This window comes from Miscanthus floridulus, chromosome 14, assembly GCF_019320115.1.
Source record: "Miscanthus floridulus cultivar M001 chromosome 14, ASM1932011v1, whole genome shotgun sequence".
NCBI classification, from domain to species: domain Eukaryota; kingdom Viridiplantae; phylum Streptophyta; class Magnoliopsida; order Poales; family Poaceae; genus Miscanthus; species Miscanthus floridulus.
The window spans coordinates 18,795,737-18,814,607 of NC_089593.1; the positions used below are offsets into that span (position 1 = coordinate 18,795,737).

Consider the following 18,871-nt stretch of genomic DNA (forward strand, 5'->3'; position numbering starts at 1 on the left):
TGGAAAATTGTTGGTGCTGTTCTACAAGAGCTGACAAGAACAAAAGTGGATCAAAGGTTTGCTTCTTGATGTTGCTATTTCTTCCTCTTCACTGATTCTTCGGACGTTCCACTTAGTAGTATTATGTTTTTTTCTGCTCTTTTACACCGACAAGAGTTGTTCTTAAAGAATTTTTGAAGATTTTAGCATATAGGAGTCTACGGAGGAGTTGCTAAATTTGGGTATCCATTATATGGGTCAAAATTCACAAGGTTCACATTGCATCCTTTGGAAATGATAGGTTTCATGCAAGTAAGCTGTTCTTCCTCGATCAGACGCTCCTTTGCTTGTGCAAGTATGGAGGCAGCAAGCATGTCAGCATGGGTCCTGAGAAGTGGCTTGACATTGAGTCATTGAGATATGGAACTCACCTGCCGAATGTTTCAGTTTGAATCTAAAAAACAAGGCTGCGTAATTTTAATTCAACATTAGAATACATATTTTTATTGGTCTTCGCAGGAAATCACGGAACTTGGGATGTCTAACATGTAACATATTTTCCATTAACATTTAATAGCTTTTTTCACCTCCGTTGCAACGCATGGGCATGTTTACTAGTTAGAATAACTTAGCTTACGTATTCTTGTATAGAAAAATACACAAAAAAAGAAAAGATGTAGAAAAATTTGTGGATTTATGGTTAAAGAAGAAAAACAAGAAAACGTGACTACCATTGAAATTTGAAGCATTCAGTTTCACTTGTATTTTCGGAATCAGATCACTTAAATATCCGTGTCCAAAAATCATATTTTTAGGGTTGGTTGGTAGTTGCTTTAATTGGAATCATCTATGGAAATAGGAGTATTGGTGAACCCCTCCTGTAAATCAATTTGTGTGTGTGATGTCCTAGCTATTTTCATCCCGTCACTGCCTATTATATGTTTATGCTTCCTTTTTTATATCAACGTCATATCACATAGGGTAGATTTGCTAGATTCTAATCATAGGGTCCGCCACTGTTCTCACCGTGCGTTGACCGGCAACGGTGGATGGACCTGGAAAATATATTGACCCCAACCCACTAACGAGACGATGCCGATGGATGAACACTACTACTATAGTGGCACGTACTGCTGCATGTGGGTTGTGAGTTGTGACACTAAGAACACGGCGCGCGGTGTCCTATAAATACCACACGACGCCGGCGGGTAGCAGTGGAGCTCAACACAAGCTCATCGATCAATGGCTATGGCTGTGCTGCCGCGGCATTCCCGCCTCCCAGCGGTGGCACAGCTCGCCGTGGCGGTCTGGCTGGCAGCCACGAGCGCCTGCCTCTGCCGTAGTGTCATCCCGGACCCGGGCCTAGACCCGGACCGCCCGTGTCGTTATTACCCTCCTGTGTTCTGTCGTTCACCGCCCCGGCTCCGTCCTCCGACGCCGTCGTTGTCCCCTCCGCCACCGCGGCCGCTACCGCCGCCACCGCCACTGTCGCTGTCGCCACCGCCAGCCACACCTCCTCGTGAGTTCAGCGCTTCATCAGCTCCTTGTTTTTGCATTAGAGGCCGCTCTCGTATATATGGTCGTCTTGCGTATGTACGTCCCGGTAACGTTTGCTAGTAATGACAAGTCGGTCAGCTAACGAGCTTGTTATTAGCTTAATTTGTTTCCGTTTTGCAGCAGCTCCGGCGACGACTCCGCCGCCACAGCGAGGCCATAGCCCTCCGATTTGTGGCCATCATCCGCCGCCGCCCCAGCGGAGGCCGATCAACCCACCACCGACACCGACACCGCTGCCGCCGCCGCCGGCGGCGGCCATCACTCCCCGTGAGTCCAGCTCCTGGCCTTTCTTGCGTGCTTTACAGCCTTGCAATTGCGTACGTCGTACAGGCAACGTTTTCTACCATGTTCGATCCAACTGGTAATAAACTCTCGTTTGCTTTGCTTCCGATCCGTTTTATCTGCAGCTCCAGCTCCGCGACGCCCTATCTTTCCGCCCTGTCGTTTCCCTCATCGGTGTCCTCCTCGGCCGCCGATCTGCCCGACCGAAGGTTGCCGAGGCCAAGGTGGTTCTCCCTAATATAATACCTACCGTAGTAACTTTGATGTCACCAACTCACCATCATCGATGTCGTCATCACTCATCGTCCATTCGAGGCTCCAAACAAAGTCATCATCTACTATGTACCTGTTTATTATGCAACGTGGAAGCCATTAGCCCATGACTTTGTATAAGATCGAAAAGGTCTTCCGACCTGTCATGTATATACATGTTCGCTTCGCTGATAAGTCATGGCTGAAAGTATTGCCGGCTGATTTATTGTGAGAGAAAAACATTGTTCCGGCTGAAAAAACAAGCTGAAAAATACGGATTATAAGACAGCTGAACTATGTACTATTGTATTTGAATAAAGTGTTATATATGGATAAAATATATAAGATGTATTGTACTATCATGTGACGCATGGTTTTATAAGAGGCTAATTAGGCTCTGTTTAGAAGGCGGGCTCTCATCAGCTCTAGGCTCTGCCTCCATGCTAAAGTAGCTGAGAAGCCAAAACAGATAAAGATAAAGGCCCTGTTCAGGAGAGTTTCCGGCAGCTTTTGCTTCTTCAACACTACTACAGGATTTATTTTACGCAGCTTCACTTTGGAGCTCCGAGACGTTTGGCCTGGCTGCCCGCCTCGGTTATTCAAGGCAGGGCAGCCAGGCCAACAACCGCCTTGGTTAATCCTTAACTGAGACGGTGCTATAGTGAAACCGCCTCGGTTAATGTGGATTAACTAAGGCGGTTGCCCGCATTAACTGAGGCGGTTGGTTTAGAGCAACCGCCTCGGTTAATCGATTAACCAAGGCGTTTGTTCTAAGGCAATCGCCTTAGTTAATAGAAGATTAACCGAGGCGGTTTCTCAATGGTGTCCGCCTCGGTTAAGTCTGGGCTATAAATACAGCCTCACCCACCCTTCTTCCTTATGGCTCCTCCATTTTTAAGGGTTTTTACCTCAAAACCCTAAAAGTGGCCATTTTCTAGGGGGAGAGATTTTGCCCTTGGATTTGTTGAAGGGGGCACCGCAAGAGGTTGATTCTCGCTCTCATACCCTCACTCCTCTCTCTTTTCCATGATTTGGGTGTTTTTTCTCAAGATCTAGATCTAGATCTATTTAGAGGAGAGAGAAATCATCAGATCTGGAGCTACCCGGTTGTCTTTTTCCATACTGCTATGCTTATATGCGCCATTTTCATTGTATGTTGAGTATGCAAGGTGTTCGCGGTCATGGACAGGGAATGGATGTACAAGACATCGAGGCTGCATCCAGCTTTCCTGGAACATGTGACAAAGTTTGTTGCCGCTGCCAAAAGGCATCGTTTGCGTCCGAAGCGGGAACTCACCATCTGTCCGTGTAAGAGCTGTAAGAACCTTCTTGCCCACGGAGATGACACGGTAAAATCTCACTTGATCCGGTATGATTTTGTCAAGGATTACACTGTTTGGAAGTTTCATGTGGAAGTAGAGGATCCAACTGCTGGTGCATCTGGAGGAGGGAACTCATCGACAGTGATGACAGCGGTGAATGAAGAACAACAAAACTCATCAACAACGACCGATGGGCATGACATTGCTGCTACTTGCGACAATGCAGATCGTGATTATATCACGATGGATGATCTGCTCCAAGACACGACAGACGATGATGATGGTGACGGCGGTGAGCCAGTGAGGGATCCCGATACTGCGGACCTTTTTGAGTCAATCGCTCACCGTCTTGACCACGACGACGTTCTATTTGGGAGCCCAAGGTGGCTAGACAATTGCAGAAAGATGAAGCAGACGACAATTGATCCCCTCTATAAGGACTGTCCGAAGCACTGGACGGCGTTGCGTTTTAACCTCCATATGCTGATGTTGAAGGCTCACCATGGCTGGTCTGACACTAGCTTCAATGACCTGTTACGTATCCTTGCTGACACAACCCAGAGGGTAACAAGGTGCCCGCCAATACCTACAGAGCGAAGAAGCTTATCCAGCCAGTGGTGATGAAGCTTAAAAAGTTCTATGTCTGTCCTAACCATTGTATCCTTTATTGGGGCAAGTATGAGAACTTGCAGAGCTGTCCACACTGTGGCGCAAGTCAATACAAGAGGAATGTCGGTTGTCACGTGGATGCGAACAATGAGGGAGGGCTGAAGAAGAATATGATGACCAAGAAGAGTACTGCGAAGAAGCAGATCCCATCTCTTAAGGACGAGGAAGAAGAGGGTTACACGCTGTGGGGGTATGGCCCTCGGTATCCATAAGACAAGACATGGGCCACACCATCAGAGGTGGCCCAGCCCACAAGATCAAGGCGTGCACGGCACTACTCGGCCTGCACCGCAAGCTATTGTATAGTACCAAATAGGATACTTTCCTTGTAACCCTACCCCTCTAGAGTATATAAGGAGAGGCAGGGGTCCCCTAGCGAACAAGATAGATAGATCTACATACATCTCATATTCAATACAATACAACAAAGACACAGGACGTAGGGTATTATGTCGATCAGATGGCCCGAACCTGTCTAAATCGCTGTCTCTGCGCCTTGTGTCACCATCCGGTTCCTGATTACGCGCACCCCCATCAACAAATCTACCTTCGTGGGATACCCCTCGGGGGACTGCCGAGCATCTTTTGTCGATAGTTGGCACGCCAGGTATGGGCTTGTGTGCTGTTTCCTTATCGAACAAGATGGCTTTTTCCACAGGCTCTTCATCCCCCCTGCAGCCTGGCCAGATCTTTATGATCGGATCGATCTCATGGATCATCAATGCTGACGGAGTCGGATCGCTCCTCGAGCTGGTGTAGATCGATTCTACGCCGATCACCCCTGCACCTACGATTGTAGATCCGATCTCAGAACCACCTCCGAGGTCGCCTTCATCAACAACTCGCCGCCCGCTTCCTTGCTACCAGAGGAGGTAGATCAACAACGATGATCTGATCGCATCAATCGATCAGGTTGGCCAGAAGCTCACCGATTGCCTCTCCATCGCCGAATCGGCTCTGGACACTCTGGTCCAACGCCAATCATGCTCTGATCTAGATCTACCGGAGGCTGCTCAGAAAACTCTAGGAGTTGCGGCTCTACCCTTTGGGCTCGCCAACATCGCCGCCACCTTCCAACATGCCCTAAGGGGCAAATTCGTCGACCAAGTGGGAGACGTCCATCCTCTCTCTGACCAGATCACCGACCCACCTCTGTCGGCCATCAACATGCTTCACATCAGCCGACGCTCCAGAGCGTCCCTCCAGACCATCCTGGCGGAGAATCCGGACTCTGAGTCCTAGGGCTCTACGGAGACCCTCGTCGAAACCTTCATCAAGCAACTTCCTCTGCCTCTATTCCGTGGCAGCGAAATCTTCAACGTCAGTGTCGATAGCCCCCCTCGGAATGGTGAAATCGAGGAGGAATGCGCTGCTCGTGAGAACCGGAACATCAACCACGCACAACGCCGAGCAAACAAGATTACCCTTGCGATGGCCGAGCAGCAGCTTGACTCACAAGGAAGGCCAATCCAGCGCAACCTCGACGACGAGTTTCTCTGTGTTGACGGCCACGACGTCTACAAGACTCCAAGTGCCAACCTGGCCGTGGTCGCCAATGAGCTCGCCCAGCTCCCGCAGACACCAAAAGTCACCAAGGTCGCCACAATACTTAAAGCGGTGCATTGCCAGGTCAATGAGATCCACCAGGATTAGAGACCTTCTTACTCCACAACCTCGATTCGCTGATTAGTCGCCACATGATCCGATCACCGCCCAAGTCGCTTCATCGACCAACACCGCGACGAAAGGCAACTCCTACAGGGTAGAGCTAGGGGCAACCACATTGAACATCACCGCCAACCCAACCAGGAGGTCAACTAGGATGTCCGAATGCACCTCAACAATCTCTGAGATGCACGACGACGTATCGACGAACGCCACTTCGGTCGCCATGAAGATGAAGTACGCCGCCGTCATGAGTACGAGCAAGAGTACGGTAACCCAGACTTAGATCTCGAGCCGCTCGCCGACGACAACGCTACAGACGACGGCGCCAACAACCCCGAGGGGCCCCCAGCATTCACAAGGGCGCTCCGAACTCTTTAGCGGCCCCGTGGTTTCAAAATCACTGGGGTTGAGCCCTATGAAGGAAGGATGAACCCGACACAGTGGGTATAGGCTTACGCCACTGCTGTCCGCGCCGTCGGAGGAGACACCAGTGTCATGGCGAACTATCTTCCCGTCATGCTCACACCGGCCGCCATGAGCTGGTTTACAAGCCTTACCCTAGACTCCATCGGATCCTAGAAAGAGCTGAAAAAAGTCTTCACCGATAATTATATGGCTACCTGTACTCGGCCGGGCACCAAGCACGATTTGAACCGCATCTACCAGAAGCCATCCAAGCTCCTCTATAGCTACATCCGACGCATTTCCGAGATGAGGAATTATATTCCCAATATCACAGAAGCTGAGGACATCACCGCCTTCATCCGAGGACTCCATCACCGCGAGCTTCGCTCCAAGTTCAACCGCAAGCCGCCCACAGGGATTGGCGAGATGATCACGACCGCCAACCAGTATGCTGATGCTGAGGAAGCTGAGGTGCGCTTCAACGAGGATGCGGGCACTTATCACCCCACACGCCGCTATGATGACCGCCCCGACGACCAACGCCACAACGATCGCCGCTACGACGATCGCAGTTACTATCGTGACAGCGACCGTGATCGGCCTAAAGGACCCAAGCCTGGCTAAAATCACCGCCACTAGCCAGACCACATCATCGCTACCGTCAATGAACCTCGGGCCAAGCGCAACTACGATGAGCAATATCAGAAGATCCTCGATGGCCCATGCCCTCTCCACAAGAATGCCAAGCATAAGATGAAGAACTACCTTGGCTTGGCTAAGGAGTTCCAGGACAAAAATCTAGATGACGACACCTATGACGGAGCTAGAGGCCGTCGACCACCTAGGGGCAACGAAAATGCCTTCTAGGACCATGACAAGGTGGTCGCCACCATCTTTGGGGGCCTCGCCTCCACCGAGAGCAGAAGGGAACAGAAGCTCATCACAGGGCGGGTGCTCGCCATCACTACGGAAGATGCCGCCGCCAACCCTAGCTATCGCCCATGGTCTGAGGTCCCCATCACCTTCAGTAGGGCCGACCAGTGGGTGAACATTCCCTACATAGGGTGTTTCCCCCTCGTCCTCGACGCAACCGTTTAGAAGGTGCTTTTTAGAAAAGTGCTCGTCGACGGTGGGAGCGCTCTGAATCTCCTCTTCGCCGGAGCCCTAAAGGTGCTGGGCCTCGGGTTAGCTGATCTCACACCCTCTGACCCCTTCTTTTGGGGTATGGTACCTGGCAGGGCCTCCAAACCGCTTGGAGAGATCACCCTACCAGTACAGTTCGGCATGGCAAGCAACTACCGTGTCGAGCACATCAACTTCTACGTCGCCGACTTCAACACCGCCTACCACGCCATACTTGGTTGGCCAGCTCTGGCCAAGTTCATGGCTGTACCGCACTACGCGTATCTAGTGCTGAAGATGCCCTCGCCTGTAGGAGTCCTGGCCCTATGGGCCAACCTCTCCATCGCCTACGCCTGCGAGACAGAGAGTCTTTCCCTCACCGAAGCCACTGACCTCTCCATCCAGATGGCTAGCGTGGTCACCGAAGCCAAGACAGTGCCCGCCGATGACATGGAGATCCCAGAGCTGGAGCCTCCTCACGCCTCCGCCAAGTCCAAGGAAATCAAGGAGGTCGGCCTCGGCCTTGATGACCCCTCAAAGACCGTGAAGATTGGGGCTCACCTTGACCCCAAATAGGAAAGCACGCTCGTCTCCTTCCTACGTGCCAACATCGACGTTTTGCTTGGAAACCTGCAGACATGCTGCGGTTACCACGGGAGAAGATCGAGCACTCCTTGAATGTCTCGCCGACCGCCAAACCGATCAAGCAGAAACTCTGCCAATTCACGCCAGACAAGAAGGAGGCTATTAGGGTAGAAATAAAATGGCTTTTAGCTGTCGGATTCATAAAAGAAGTGTATCATCCTGAGTGGTTAGCAAACCCTGTTCTCATTCAAAAAAAGAATAAAGAATGGAGAATATGCGTTGATTACACTGATCTCAACAAACACTGCCCTAAAGACCCCTTCGGTCTACCTCGGATAGATGAGGTTATAGACTCCACCACCTGCTGCGAACTGCTCTCCTTCCTTGACTGTTACTCTAGCTATCACCAGATCTCCCTTAAGGAAGAAGACCAGATCAAGACATCGTTCATCATGCCCTTCGGTGCATACTGCTACACCACTATGTCCTTTAGACTCAAGAACGCCAGGGCGACTTATCAAAGGGCTATCTAGATGTGCCTCGATCAACAGATCGACCACAACATCAAAGCTTACATCGATGATGTGGTCATCAAGTCCAAGACCGCCGATGATCTTATTGCCTATCTCGAAGAAATGTTCGCCAACCTTAAAAGGTACCGATGGAAGCTAAACCCTTCAAAGTGCATTTGTGGAGTTCCATCTAGTATACTCCTAGGCTACATTGTTAGCGCACGAGGCATTGAGCCCAATCCTGACAAGGTCTCTGCCATCACCAACATGACATGGCCAACATGCGTCAAGGATATACAGAAGCTTACAGGCTGCATGGCTGCTTTAAGCCACTTCATATTGCGCCTCGGCAAAAAAGGGCTACCGTTCTTCAAACTCCTCAAGGCCTCTGAGCGCTTTTGTTGGTCGAAAGAGGTAGACACAGCCTTCGAGCAGCTTAAGTTGTTCCTAACAAAGCCTCCGATCATGACGGCGCCACGGCCAGACGAAACTCTCCTAATCTATATCGCCGCTACTTCTCGTGTCGTCAGCACAACAATTGTGGTCGAACGTGAGGAGGCTAGGCACGCCTATAAGGTGCATCGTCCGGTATATTTCATCAGCGAGGTCCTTAATGAGCCCAAGACTCATTATCCTCAGGTCCAGAAGCTGCTATACGCCGTTCTGATTACGTCGCGCAAGCTCCGCCACTACTTCGAGTATTACAAGATCACTATGGTCACCGAGTTCCCTCTGGGGGACATTCTCCACAACAAGGAGGCCAACGGCCGTATCATCAAGTGGGCTGTCAAGCTCGACACTTACTCCATTGAATTCAGAAGCAGGCCTACCATCAAGTCTTAGGCGCTTGCTGATTTTGTCGCTGAGTGGACCAAGATCCAAGAGCCCATCGCCGTCACCTACCCCAAGCACTAGGTGATGTAGTTCGACGATGCCCTTAACATCAATGGTGCTAGTGCGGGTATTCTGTTCATTACACCGACCAAGGATAAGCTCTGATACGTTCTTCGGATACACTTTCTAGCCTCCAACAATGCCGCCGAATATGAAGCATGTCTCCATGGACTCTGTATAGCCATTGAGCTCAGCGTCAAATGCCTCATGGTATACAGGGACTCTGCGCTAGTCATCAACCAACTCAACAAAGATTGGTCCTGCTCCAGTGAGAAGATGGATACATATTGCGCCGAAATCAGGAAGCTTGAAGGGAAGTTCTACGGTATCGAGTACCACCACGTGGTACGCGATCAAAATCAGCTCGCCGATCACCTATCCAAGCTAGGCTCCTCTCGCGCCGTGATTCCACCGGGGGTCTTTGTTCAAGATCTTCTAGCACCATCCATTAAGGAAGATAAGGAAATTCAGAAAATTCCTCCCGCCGAGCAGTTGGTACTTACGGTACCTTCGTCGGTCGCCGATTGGAGAGAACAGTTCATCAAGTACCTCTCCAACGCCGAAGTACCCGCCGATAAGACTGAAACTGAACGCCTAATCCATCGAAGCAAGCATTATGTGCTGGTGGACAACAACTTGATGAGGAAAAGTGCCAAGGAAGGGATATTGCAAAAATGCATCACCCAAAAAGATGGAGTGAAGCTACTTCTCAAAATTCACTCTAGTTCCTACGGCAACCACGCGGCCTCGAGAACACTGGTTGGCAAAGCTTTTCGAGCTGGTTTTTACTGGCCCACGGCCATCTCTGATGTAGAAGACCTTGTCTGACGTTGTGAAGGATGCCAATTTTTTGCCAAGAAGATACACGTGCCGGCACAAGAGCTGTAGACCATCCTAGCTTCCTGGCCCTTCGCATGCTGGGGACTAGATATGATTGGGCCTTTCAAGCCTGTGCCAGGTGGTTTCTGGTACGTATATGTCGCCATCGACAAGTTCTCCAAGTGGATCGAGTATAAACCGCTCGTCTCAGCTACTGCAAAGAAAGCCGTCGAGCTCTTCGAAGATATCATCCACACATTCAGTCTCCCAAATAGCATCATCACCGACCTCGGAACTACGTTTATTGGCCACCACTTTTGGGACTTCTATGAAGACCGGTGCATCTCCGTCAAATACATCTCCGTTGCCCACCCTAGAGCCAATGGCCAGGTCAAATGGGCGAATGACATGATCCTTGATGCCCTAAAAAAGAGGCTATTTTAGAAAGAAGAAAAGCATCCGGGCAGATGGCTCAAGGAGCTACCAGCTATAGTCTGGGGATTGCACACTCAAGCTAGTCGCAGCACCGATGTGTCTCCATATTTCTTGGTTTATGGCTCAGAAGCCATACAACCAGCAGATATTGCCTTCCGAGCACCTAGGGTGGAAAATTATGATGAAGAGCAAGCCGCAGCTGTTCAGACAGAGAACGTCGATAGGGATGAGGAAGAACGCCTAATCACTTGCGTCCGCACAACCAAATATCTAGAAGGTCATTCATTTGCTGTCGGCGACCTAGTTCTCCGCAGAAAACAAAAAAACAAAGGGATGCACAAGCTCTCCTCCCCATGGGAAGGGCCTTACGTCATCAAAGAGGTTACCCGACCAGGGTCTTATTGCCTATGTGACTTAGACAGAATTGATGTCCCCAATTCATGGCACATCGAGCACCTTATACGTTTCTATCCTTGAAACGCTCTAGATATGTACTCTTCATTCTATGATGAATAAAGTTTTGGTCTCCGTAATTTGTCTCCATTATTTCTCCATTATGGTTTAATCTCCACTTACGGTCACTGAGCTTTCAGCTACTCCATGACAAACTCCAATACGAAATCGTCATAACTGCGCCACCATGTTTCTCCAAATCTCCAACGTTTTTGCCGAACGGTTTTTCTCCAAATCGCTGACCACGTTTCTCCAAATCTTCAACGTTTTCGCTGAACGGTTTTTCTCCAAATCGCCGACCATGTTTCTCCAAATCTCTAATGTTTTCATCGAATGGTTTTTCTCCAAATTGCCGACCACGTTTCTCCAAATCTCCAACGTTTATCGCCGAATACGTTTTCTCCAAAATGCCGAACACGTTTTCTCCCAATTGCTGAACACGTTTTCTCCAAATCGCCAACGTATATCGCCGAACACATTTTCTCCAAATCGCCGAACATGATTTCTCCTAATTACCAACGTATTTTGCCAAACATGTTTCTCCAAATCGCTGAAGGCTTTTCTCCAAATCTCCAAGATATTTCGCCGATCAGCGAGCAGCATACGTTCTGCTCTGTTCTCTATGGAAAAGATCCAGTCTCCGATCTCTCCCTACATGTGCTACGGGCTCCACGCTCTGCGTTATGGGTGGTTGGTTGTGGTTCCTTAGTCATGCCTATTCCTCCTACACGTGCATGGTCTCTGCGCTCGATGTTATGGACTATGGGCTAGACAAGGCTGAGGGCTCAGTAAAGAACTAACTTCTCGGACGACACTTATACTATGTTTATCTCCATGTCTTTTCGCCAACCGCCTAGCAGCACACGTTCCGCTCTGCGCTCTATGGAGAAGACCCAGTCTCTGATCTCTCCCTACACGTGCTACGGGCTCCGCGCTCTGCGTTATGGGTGGTCGGCTACGGTTCCTTTGAGACGCCTGTTCCTCCTACACATCCACGGGCTCCGTGCTCGATTTTATGGACTATGGGCTAGCTGAGGCCAAAGAGTTTAGTAACAAACTAATTGCTCGGCTGCTACTTATACTATGTATAATTGCATTGGGATGTTACTACAATGATTTTTCGCATCAAATATGAACAAGTCGCATAAACATGCACTTCATAACATTTATACAAATACATAAATATTTTTCGCGCTCTCGCACGCTCTAACTACCTTCTCTAGATGTTACAGATAATATTAACCGAGCAGATCACCGAGTTCCATCATCACTGTACGTCTCGCTGAATAGGTCTATATCGCTGACCAAATTTTTCGCCGCATGCTCCACCTCATCCTCCAGCTGCTGGGTCTCCACCTCGCCCAGCCCTTCGGCGAATCCGCCCCCTATCGCCTGAAGGTCAAGGGCTGGATAGTGGGACCAAACCACCATAAGAGCGTGAGTAGCGGCGGTAATCATGGCGTTGTGGTTGAAGCTCTTGAAGTTCTCCCACACTGTCTTCACCTCTAGATGATGGTGTCCGAATGCTGTGGCCGGCCATCGGGCTGAGGAGCCACCTCTAGGTCGACGTAGTTGAGCACCGGTTTAACTCCGGCGACTACAGCGTCGAACTTGTCCCATTGGGTCCTGGCCTCCTGCACCAGCACATCAAACTGTGCCTTGGCTTTATGACAGTAACCTGCAAGCATTACAAGGTTCCATCAAACAAGAAACCCACTTCAGCGGTAACTCCGGCCAGGAGGTATTCACCTTTCAGCTCCTCGGCCAGTTTGTCTGCTCGTTCTAACTCCTTCGCCTTCTCCTCTCGAAGTTGTTCGAGGGCCTAGCATAGCTAGCCGAGCTCCATGTCTTGCTCTACAAGCACAACAGTCATCACCAAAGATATAGCTATTTAGCAATACAAAGCACATTCGTCGATATTACATACCTTTCTTCTGCTTGGAGACTTTCTGCAGCTGCTCCAACTACTCGGAAGCACCCGTTAGTTGCTCAAAGATAGTGGCCAGCTGCTCAAACTTGCTCCACAGCTACTCAGACGCGGTCGCTAGCCATTCAGATAGGATGCCCTTCTGGTACTCCAGGTCCCGCGCGTTGGACTCTGTAAGGTCTCGCTCACGCTGAGCCTTCTGGATGTGTCTCTCCGTGAGGTTCATCGTCGCCTTGAGTTTTTTGTTCTCCTCGATGAGGGGCTCCATCCTCTTTATTAGCTGGTGCCGATGTTCAGCAGTCCGAGTTATCCCCTGCAAATGCACAATTATAATGGTGACCTCCAATCTACAACGTCAAAGACAAGCACTCCTGATGCAGACTGACCTCGATTTGTTTCATCACCCCGCCAAGGGTGGACTTCAGTCTCCTCATCTCCCTAGTGGTATCCTCGTCCTCGACAACCACCACATCGTCACCACGCTTGCGGAGGATTCGAACAGATTGAGGTCGAGGTTCATCACGCTCGATCTCTTCCACCTCGTCCTCCTCCGCTGTAGCTGGAGGCACCACCTTGGGACTCAGTGGCTGCACCTGGGGGCTTGGTGGCTGGATAACATGTTCGACCACACCCTTTGATGCCTCAGGCAGCACCATCTGCTCCCCCGATGCTGCAGGCCCCTCTACGCCAAACGCCGACGCAACATCGGCAGCTCTAGCCTCTGCCCCTGATGATTCAGTGGTTTCCGCCGTCACCTCTGGCATCATCGCCAACCAGTCAGCCAACCTCTCACTGCCGTCAAGTCCACCAGTAGCTGTGGTTGACACCTCCGCAGGCCACCGAGCAACTGGGGACTCCAGCATGGGGTCTACCAGCACCTTTTCTGCTCCGGGACTAGCCTTAGATTGCTCGATAGTCCGAACAGGTGGGGCCGGATCCTCCGCATGCTTTGCACTGCATCGGATCTTCTCGTCAGTCACCAAAAAAGCTAAGAAACGATAGCAAAGTTACTCCAAGGCAAGGATACTTACGGTTTGGTCTGTTGGTACAATTTCTTGAACCGGTGACGCCTACCAGAGCACCCGGGTGCGGTCATGGGGTCAACTTCTGTGTTCTGGGGTGGAGGTGCCGCCTCCTCCACTATCGGCCTCTGGTCTGCCCGTCGCTCTGGGACTTCCTCCTCCTGCTGCTCGGGGACTCCCATCGCCTGCTACGCGAAGGCCCCCGTCGCCTGCTGCGCAGGGACTCTCCTCGCCCACTGTTCGGGGACATCTTCGTCTCCTTTCAATTGTTCTTCTACGCGCTTGTTGCGTGGAGGTGCTTCAGTGCTCGGTGGAGCAGCCACCGGATTTTTGTCGTCATCCGACCACTCGAACACTGTGGTCCTTCATGTTCGAGTGGTCTGGTCACCACCAAGCAAGATGCCGCCTGGTTTGACGGGAGCGGCGACCGCCGTCTTTCTCTTCTTCTGGGCCAGCTCGTCTGCCGCTGCCCTTTTCCCCCAGATTTTCTATGACACCGAGGATGGACTCTCCGAGAGACGCTGATAGTTTCCTCCTTTGGGCGCGGCGGTGGCCGGGAATCTACTTCCTTCGGCCATTCGCTCTTTGGCACACCGGAGAAGTACACCGTCCTATCCTGCAAGTGGATCTTCGCATAAGTGAATTAGTCCAATGCTCAGAAATGACAAAAGGTGCAAAGCATCAGGAGCATACAACTAAGATATTTACCTGAGGAGGCAGATTCTTACAGTTAAAGGGCTTTGTATACCCTGACATTTTGAATGAGGCAAACGGTGCGAATAGCTCTACAGCCCGCTCTTCCACATCGTCCCTCGACAACATCTTCGGCCTCTCCCGAGTACCATCAGTCTCTCCCTTGAATTCAAAGGCGGGGTGGGCTCTCTCCTTACAGGGCTGAACACGGCACACTATAAAGCTCGCCACCACCAATCTGCCATTTGTTTTCACACCCTATATTAAGTTAAGGAGCTCCCTCACTTGCTCCATGTTAGCACTGGATATGGTCGGTGTCGCAGCGGACGACCGGGTGGCTCTGCCTCATGTAGAACCACCTGGCGTTCCACCCCTTCAGTGATGTGTTCAGTGGCATAGTAAGGTACTCCCTCGCCATTCCATCGCACAGCTGAAGGTACACTCCGCTGACCACCTTGGAACCACCGCCGCCTCTCTTCTTCAGCCAGAACAGGTGACAGAAGAGGTTGAAGTGGGGAAGGATTCTGAGATATGCCTCAAAGAAATGGATGAAGATAGAGATGTGTAAAATGGTATTTGGGTGGAGATTGCATAGACTAACCACCCAGAGCTCCAACAAATCCCTCAGGAATGGATGAACAGGAAATCCCAACCCATGCCAGAAGTATTCCTCAAATACCACCACTTCATCGGTATGAGGTGTTGGGAAGGGCTCACCAAGGGCCAACCGCCATTTGGCGGTAACGCGGTCAGGAAGAATGCCAGCTTCCACCAATCTGTTGAGCTCCGCTTCTCCCATTCGCTATGGCACCCACTCTTCGTCACACTGGGCTTTAGCGCTCGCCTTCTTATGGCTCATCTTCTTCGATTTGGCAGCTCCCTTCATCGGCGCCATCTCTTAGATCTGATTAGGGTTTGGCGGCGGAAGCAAGTGTGGATGCGAATCTGGAAATGTGAGGGCTGAGGAGGAAGATGAAATGGCAAAGTGGTGAAGGTGGGATGCAGGATGCGGCGGCGCGGTTATAAAGCACTTTCCTCACCCTTTCACATTCGAGGGTTTTTGGGGAACCGTTCCCGCAATTTACGCCACCCTAAATTCTTCGCAACAGCAAGGTGGTCCGTTACCTGGGCTTCTATGTGACCGCGGCCCGTATTGCCGATTTATCTCCGCAATTTGTTACGGCCCGCCGAATTTCCGCCGACTTCTCTACCAATTGTTATGGCTCAGTAGTTACTACTGTACAGCCGTTACTCTGGTATTTTCTCTGTGTTTGTTTTTCTCCAAGACTTCCTCTTGTGGCTCGGGGACTGCGCCAGAATTACATCTCGGTTCCTCTCCGCATAGGGGATTTTACTTCAGTTGACTGCTATTTCTTACCCTAGCACCACGTGACGACGTCACCTACTATCAGGCTCGGGGACTAAGTGGGCACACTTCACATTGTGGTGAATGTGCTTTTCAAGGCTACGCCCGGAGACTAGCTGCCTGCTTGACTGGTCTTTTATTTTTTCTACTTTGGACCCTGGCACCACATGACTACGTCATCTACTATCAGGCTCGGGGACTAAGTGGGCACACCTCACCTCACGGTGAATGTGTTTGCTTTATTCTAGAAGACTCCGTGCCTCTTAAATGTTGAAGGAAGACTATCTCCTTTTCTCATGGTTGGACTCTAAGTGGGCACACTTGGTCCACTGTGAAGAAATTTTTGATTCTAAACTTGAGCTCCTTAAACCCTTATGGCAAGCCATACTTAGGTTATGCTGCTCGGAGATGATACAAGCTGCTCGGCAACTGCTCACAACTGCTCGACAACTCATCATGGTGGTCGGACCATGAGTTTGACTACTCAGCTTTGTTCGCACATGCTCGGACTAGCTCAAGACGGCGTTGCACAACGGGTACAAGGCACTCGAGGACTAGCTGTGGGGGGTACGACCCCGGATACCCATGGTAGACCATATGGGCTGCGCCCCTAGGGGCGGTCTAGCCCACAAGATGAAGCCTTGCGGGGCACAACTCTGCTCAGCGCCTCCCGCAAGACACCAGGAAGATATCCTGAAGATACTTTGAGATCCGTTAGGATATGTATGATCACAAGATTCCTATAATCAGTTATTACTTTTCGGTTATCTCTCAGATCTAACCGACTTGTAACCCTGCTCCCCAGACTATATAAGGCAGGCAAGGACCCCCTCCAAACTCACGCAATATCATACGATAGCTAATACAAACCAACAGACCATAGGAGTAGGGTATTATGTCATACTGACAGCATAAACCTGTCTAACTCGTGTGTCTCTATTGCCTTCTTGCTCTTGATCTCACGCTTCTCTACCGATTAATCTACCTTCATGGGATACCCCTTGGAGGACTGCCAATGATATTCTATCGACAGTTGGCGCGCTAGGTAGGGGAGTGCACTTGATCCATGGTGGGCCAGATGGGACCTCAAGATCAATGCCGTTCATGGCAACTCGACTTTCCAACAGCCTATGATGGGACTTCACATCTCCAGCAAACTAGATCTGATCTCAGAACCACCTCTGAGGTCACCTTCACCAACAACTCACCGCCCGCCAGGTGCTCGCCGTCAACACCGACCAGATGATCTGTTCCTAGAGCCGCTCATGGAGGACATGAAGATACTATGGGAAGATGGGGTCAAGATTATGGATGCATCCCTAAAGAAGGAGTTCACTCTAAAAGTTATCATCTTTGTCACCATCATGGATTACCCTGGTCTTTTTTCACTATCAGGCCAGATCAAAGGTAAGTCAGGTTGCGTAGTTTGCATTCACGGTACCTGCTACAATTACCTTAATGCATCCAAGAAGATGGTGTACATGAGGCATAGGTGATTCCTTGTCAAAAAGCAAAGGTACCGGGCAGCTATGATGAATAAGTACTTCGACAACTAGGACGAGCATGAAACTGATGAGCCGAAAAGAACAAGGTATGGGCAAAAGGTGTTTGACATGGTGAAAGGCATAGACGTTGAGTTCGGAAAGATGAAGAAAGAGGAAGATGGGACCAAGACAAGGAAGATGAAGTGGGATAAGATGGAGGAACCACCTATCGCCCCTATTCCTTTCAAGAAGCAGTCGTGTTTCTTCAAGTACCTATTGTACAGGAAGGAGCTAGATATGCCCCATGCCATCGACTGCATGCACCTCGAGAAGAATGTCTTCGAAAGCACCATTGGCATACTGCTAGACATCAAGACTAAGATGAAGGATGGTCTAAAGTCACAGATGGATCTTGTCAACCAGGACATCAGGTTCGAAATTCACCCAACACTGGCGATGCAGAGCGAGAAAGTCGACCTTCCAGGCGCGAGCTACAACCTGACATGAGATGATAAGAGGGTCATGTTCCAATGGCTTAGGGGTGTCAAGGTGCCGACTGGTTTCTCTTCCAACATCAAGAGCCTAGTCTCGATGATGGACCTCACACTAACCAGCTTCAACGCACATGACTGCCACATCATGATCACAATGTTCCTTCCAATTGTTATTAGTCGGTCTAGAGTACATGAAGATGGTCATCATACACATGTCCTACTTCTTTAACAACATCAAACAAAAAGTCATCGATGAAGCTGAGCTACCTCACCTGCAATAGTTCATCGCGGAGACCCTTTGCCAGATCGAGATGTGCTTCCCACTGTCTTTATTCGATATTATGCCCAACCTAATGATGCACATGGTTGATCAGATATAGGAACTAGGCCCATGTACCTACACTAGATGTGGATGTACGAGCGGTTCATGTCGACCCTCAATAGATATGTCCTTAACCGTGCCTACCCGAAGGGGTCTATGATCGAGGCATACAGAACCGAGGAGGCCATTAACTGCTACACTAGGTACATCTAAGATGGAAGGGCGATTGGACGGCCCGTCCCTCAACATGAAGACAGAACCTCGAGAATGGGTTGCACAGGGAGGAAACTATGCTCCGATGCACAGTACGAAACGGTGCAAGAAGCTCATCACAGCATCCTCAATCAGCTAGTGGTTATGGAACCATATATTGACAAGCACCTGGAGGAGATCCGCGTCGCTCATGATGGATAACGTACGGAGGCATGGGTCTAGAAACAACATAAGATCAGTTTCATGACATGGATCAAAGAGCTGCAAGACATACCCCATGGAGAGTCTGATGAAGCGAGGCTTGTGTCTGGCCCATCTTCCCAAATCACCATGTGGCAAGGGTATGACATCAATGGATACAGGTTTCACATAAAGGAGAAGGACAAGAAGAGCGCG

General features: G+C 50.2%; 1 protein-coding gene across 1 annotated transcript; it reads left to right on the top strand.

Annotated features, from left to right (window-relative positions):
• Nucleotides 1-1,177: 1,177 nt before the first annotated feature.
• Nucleotides 1,178-2,290, top strand: LOC136505392 (classical arabinogalactan protein 9-like). The gene is made up of 3 exons (XM_066500544.1): nucleotides 1,178-1,498; nucleotides 1,657-1,803; nucleotides 1,944-2,290. Exons 1-3 carry the CDS (start codon nucleotides 1,222-1,224, stop codon nucleotides 2,054-2,056), a joined length of 537 nt encoding a protein of 178 aa, XP_066356641.1. The 5' UTR covers nucleotides 1,178-1,221; the 3' UTR covers nucleotides 2,057-2,290.
• The last annotated feature ends 16,581 nt before the right edge of the window (nucleotides 2,291-18,871 follow it).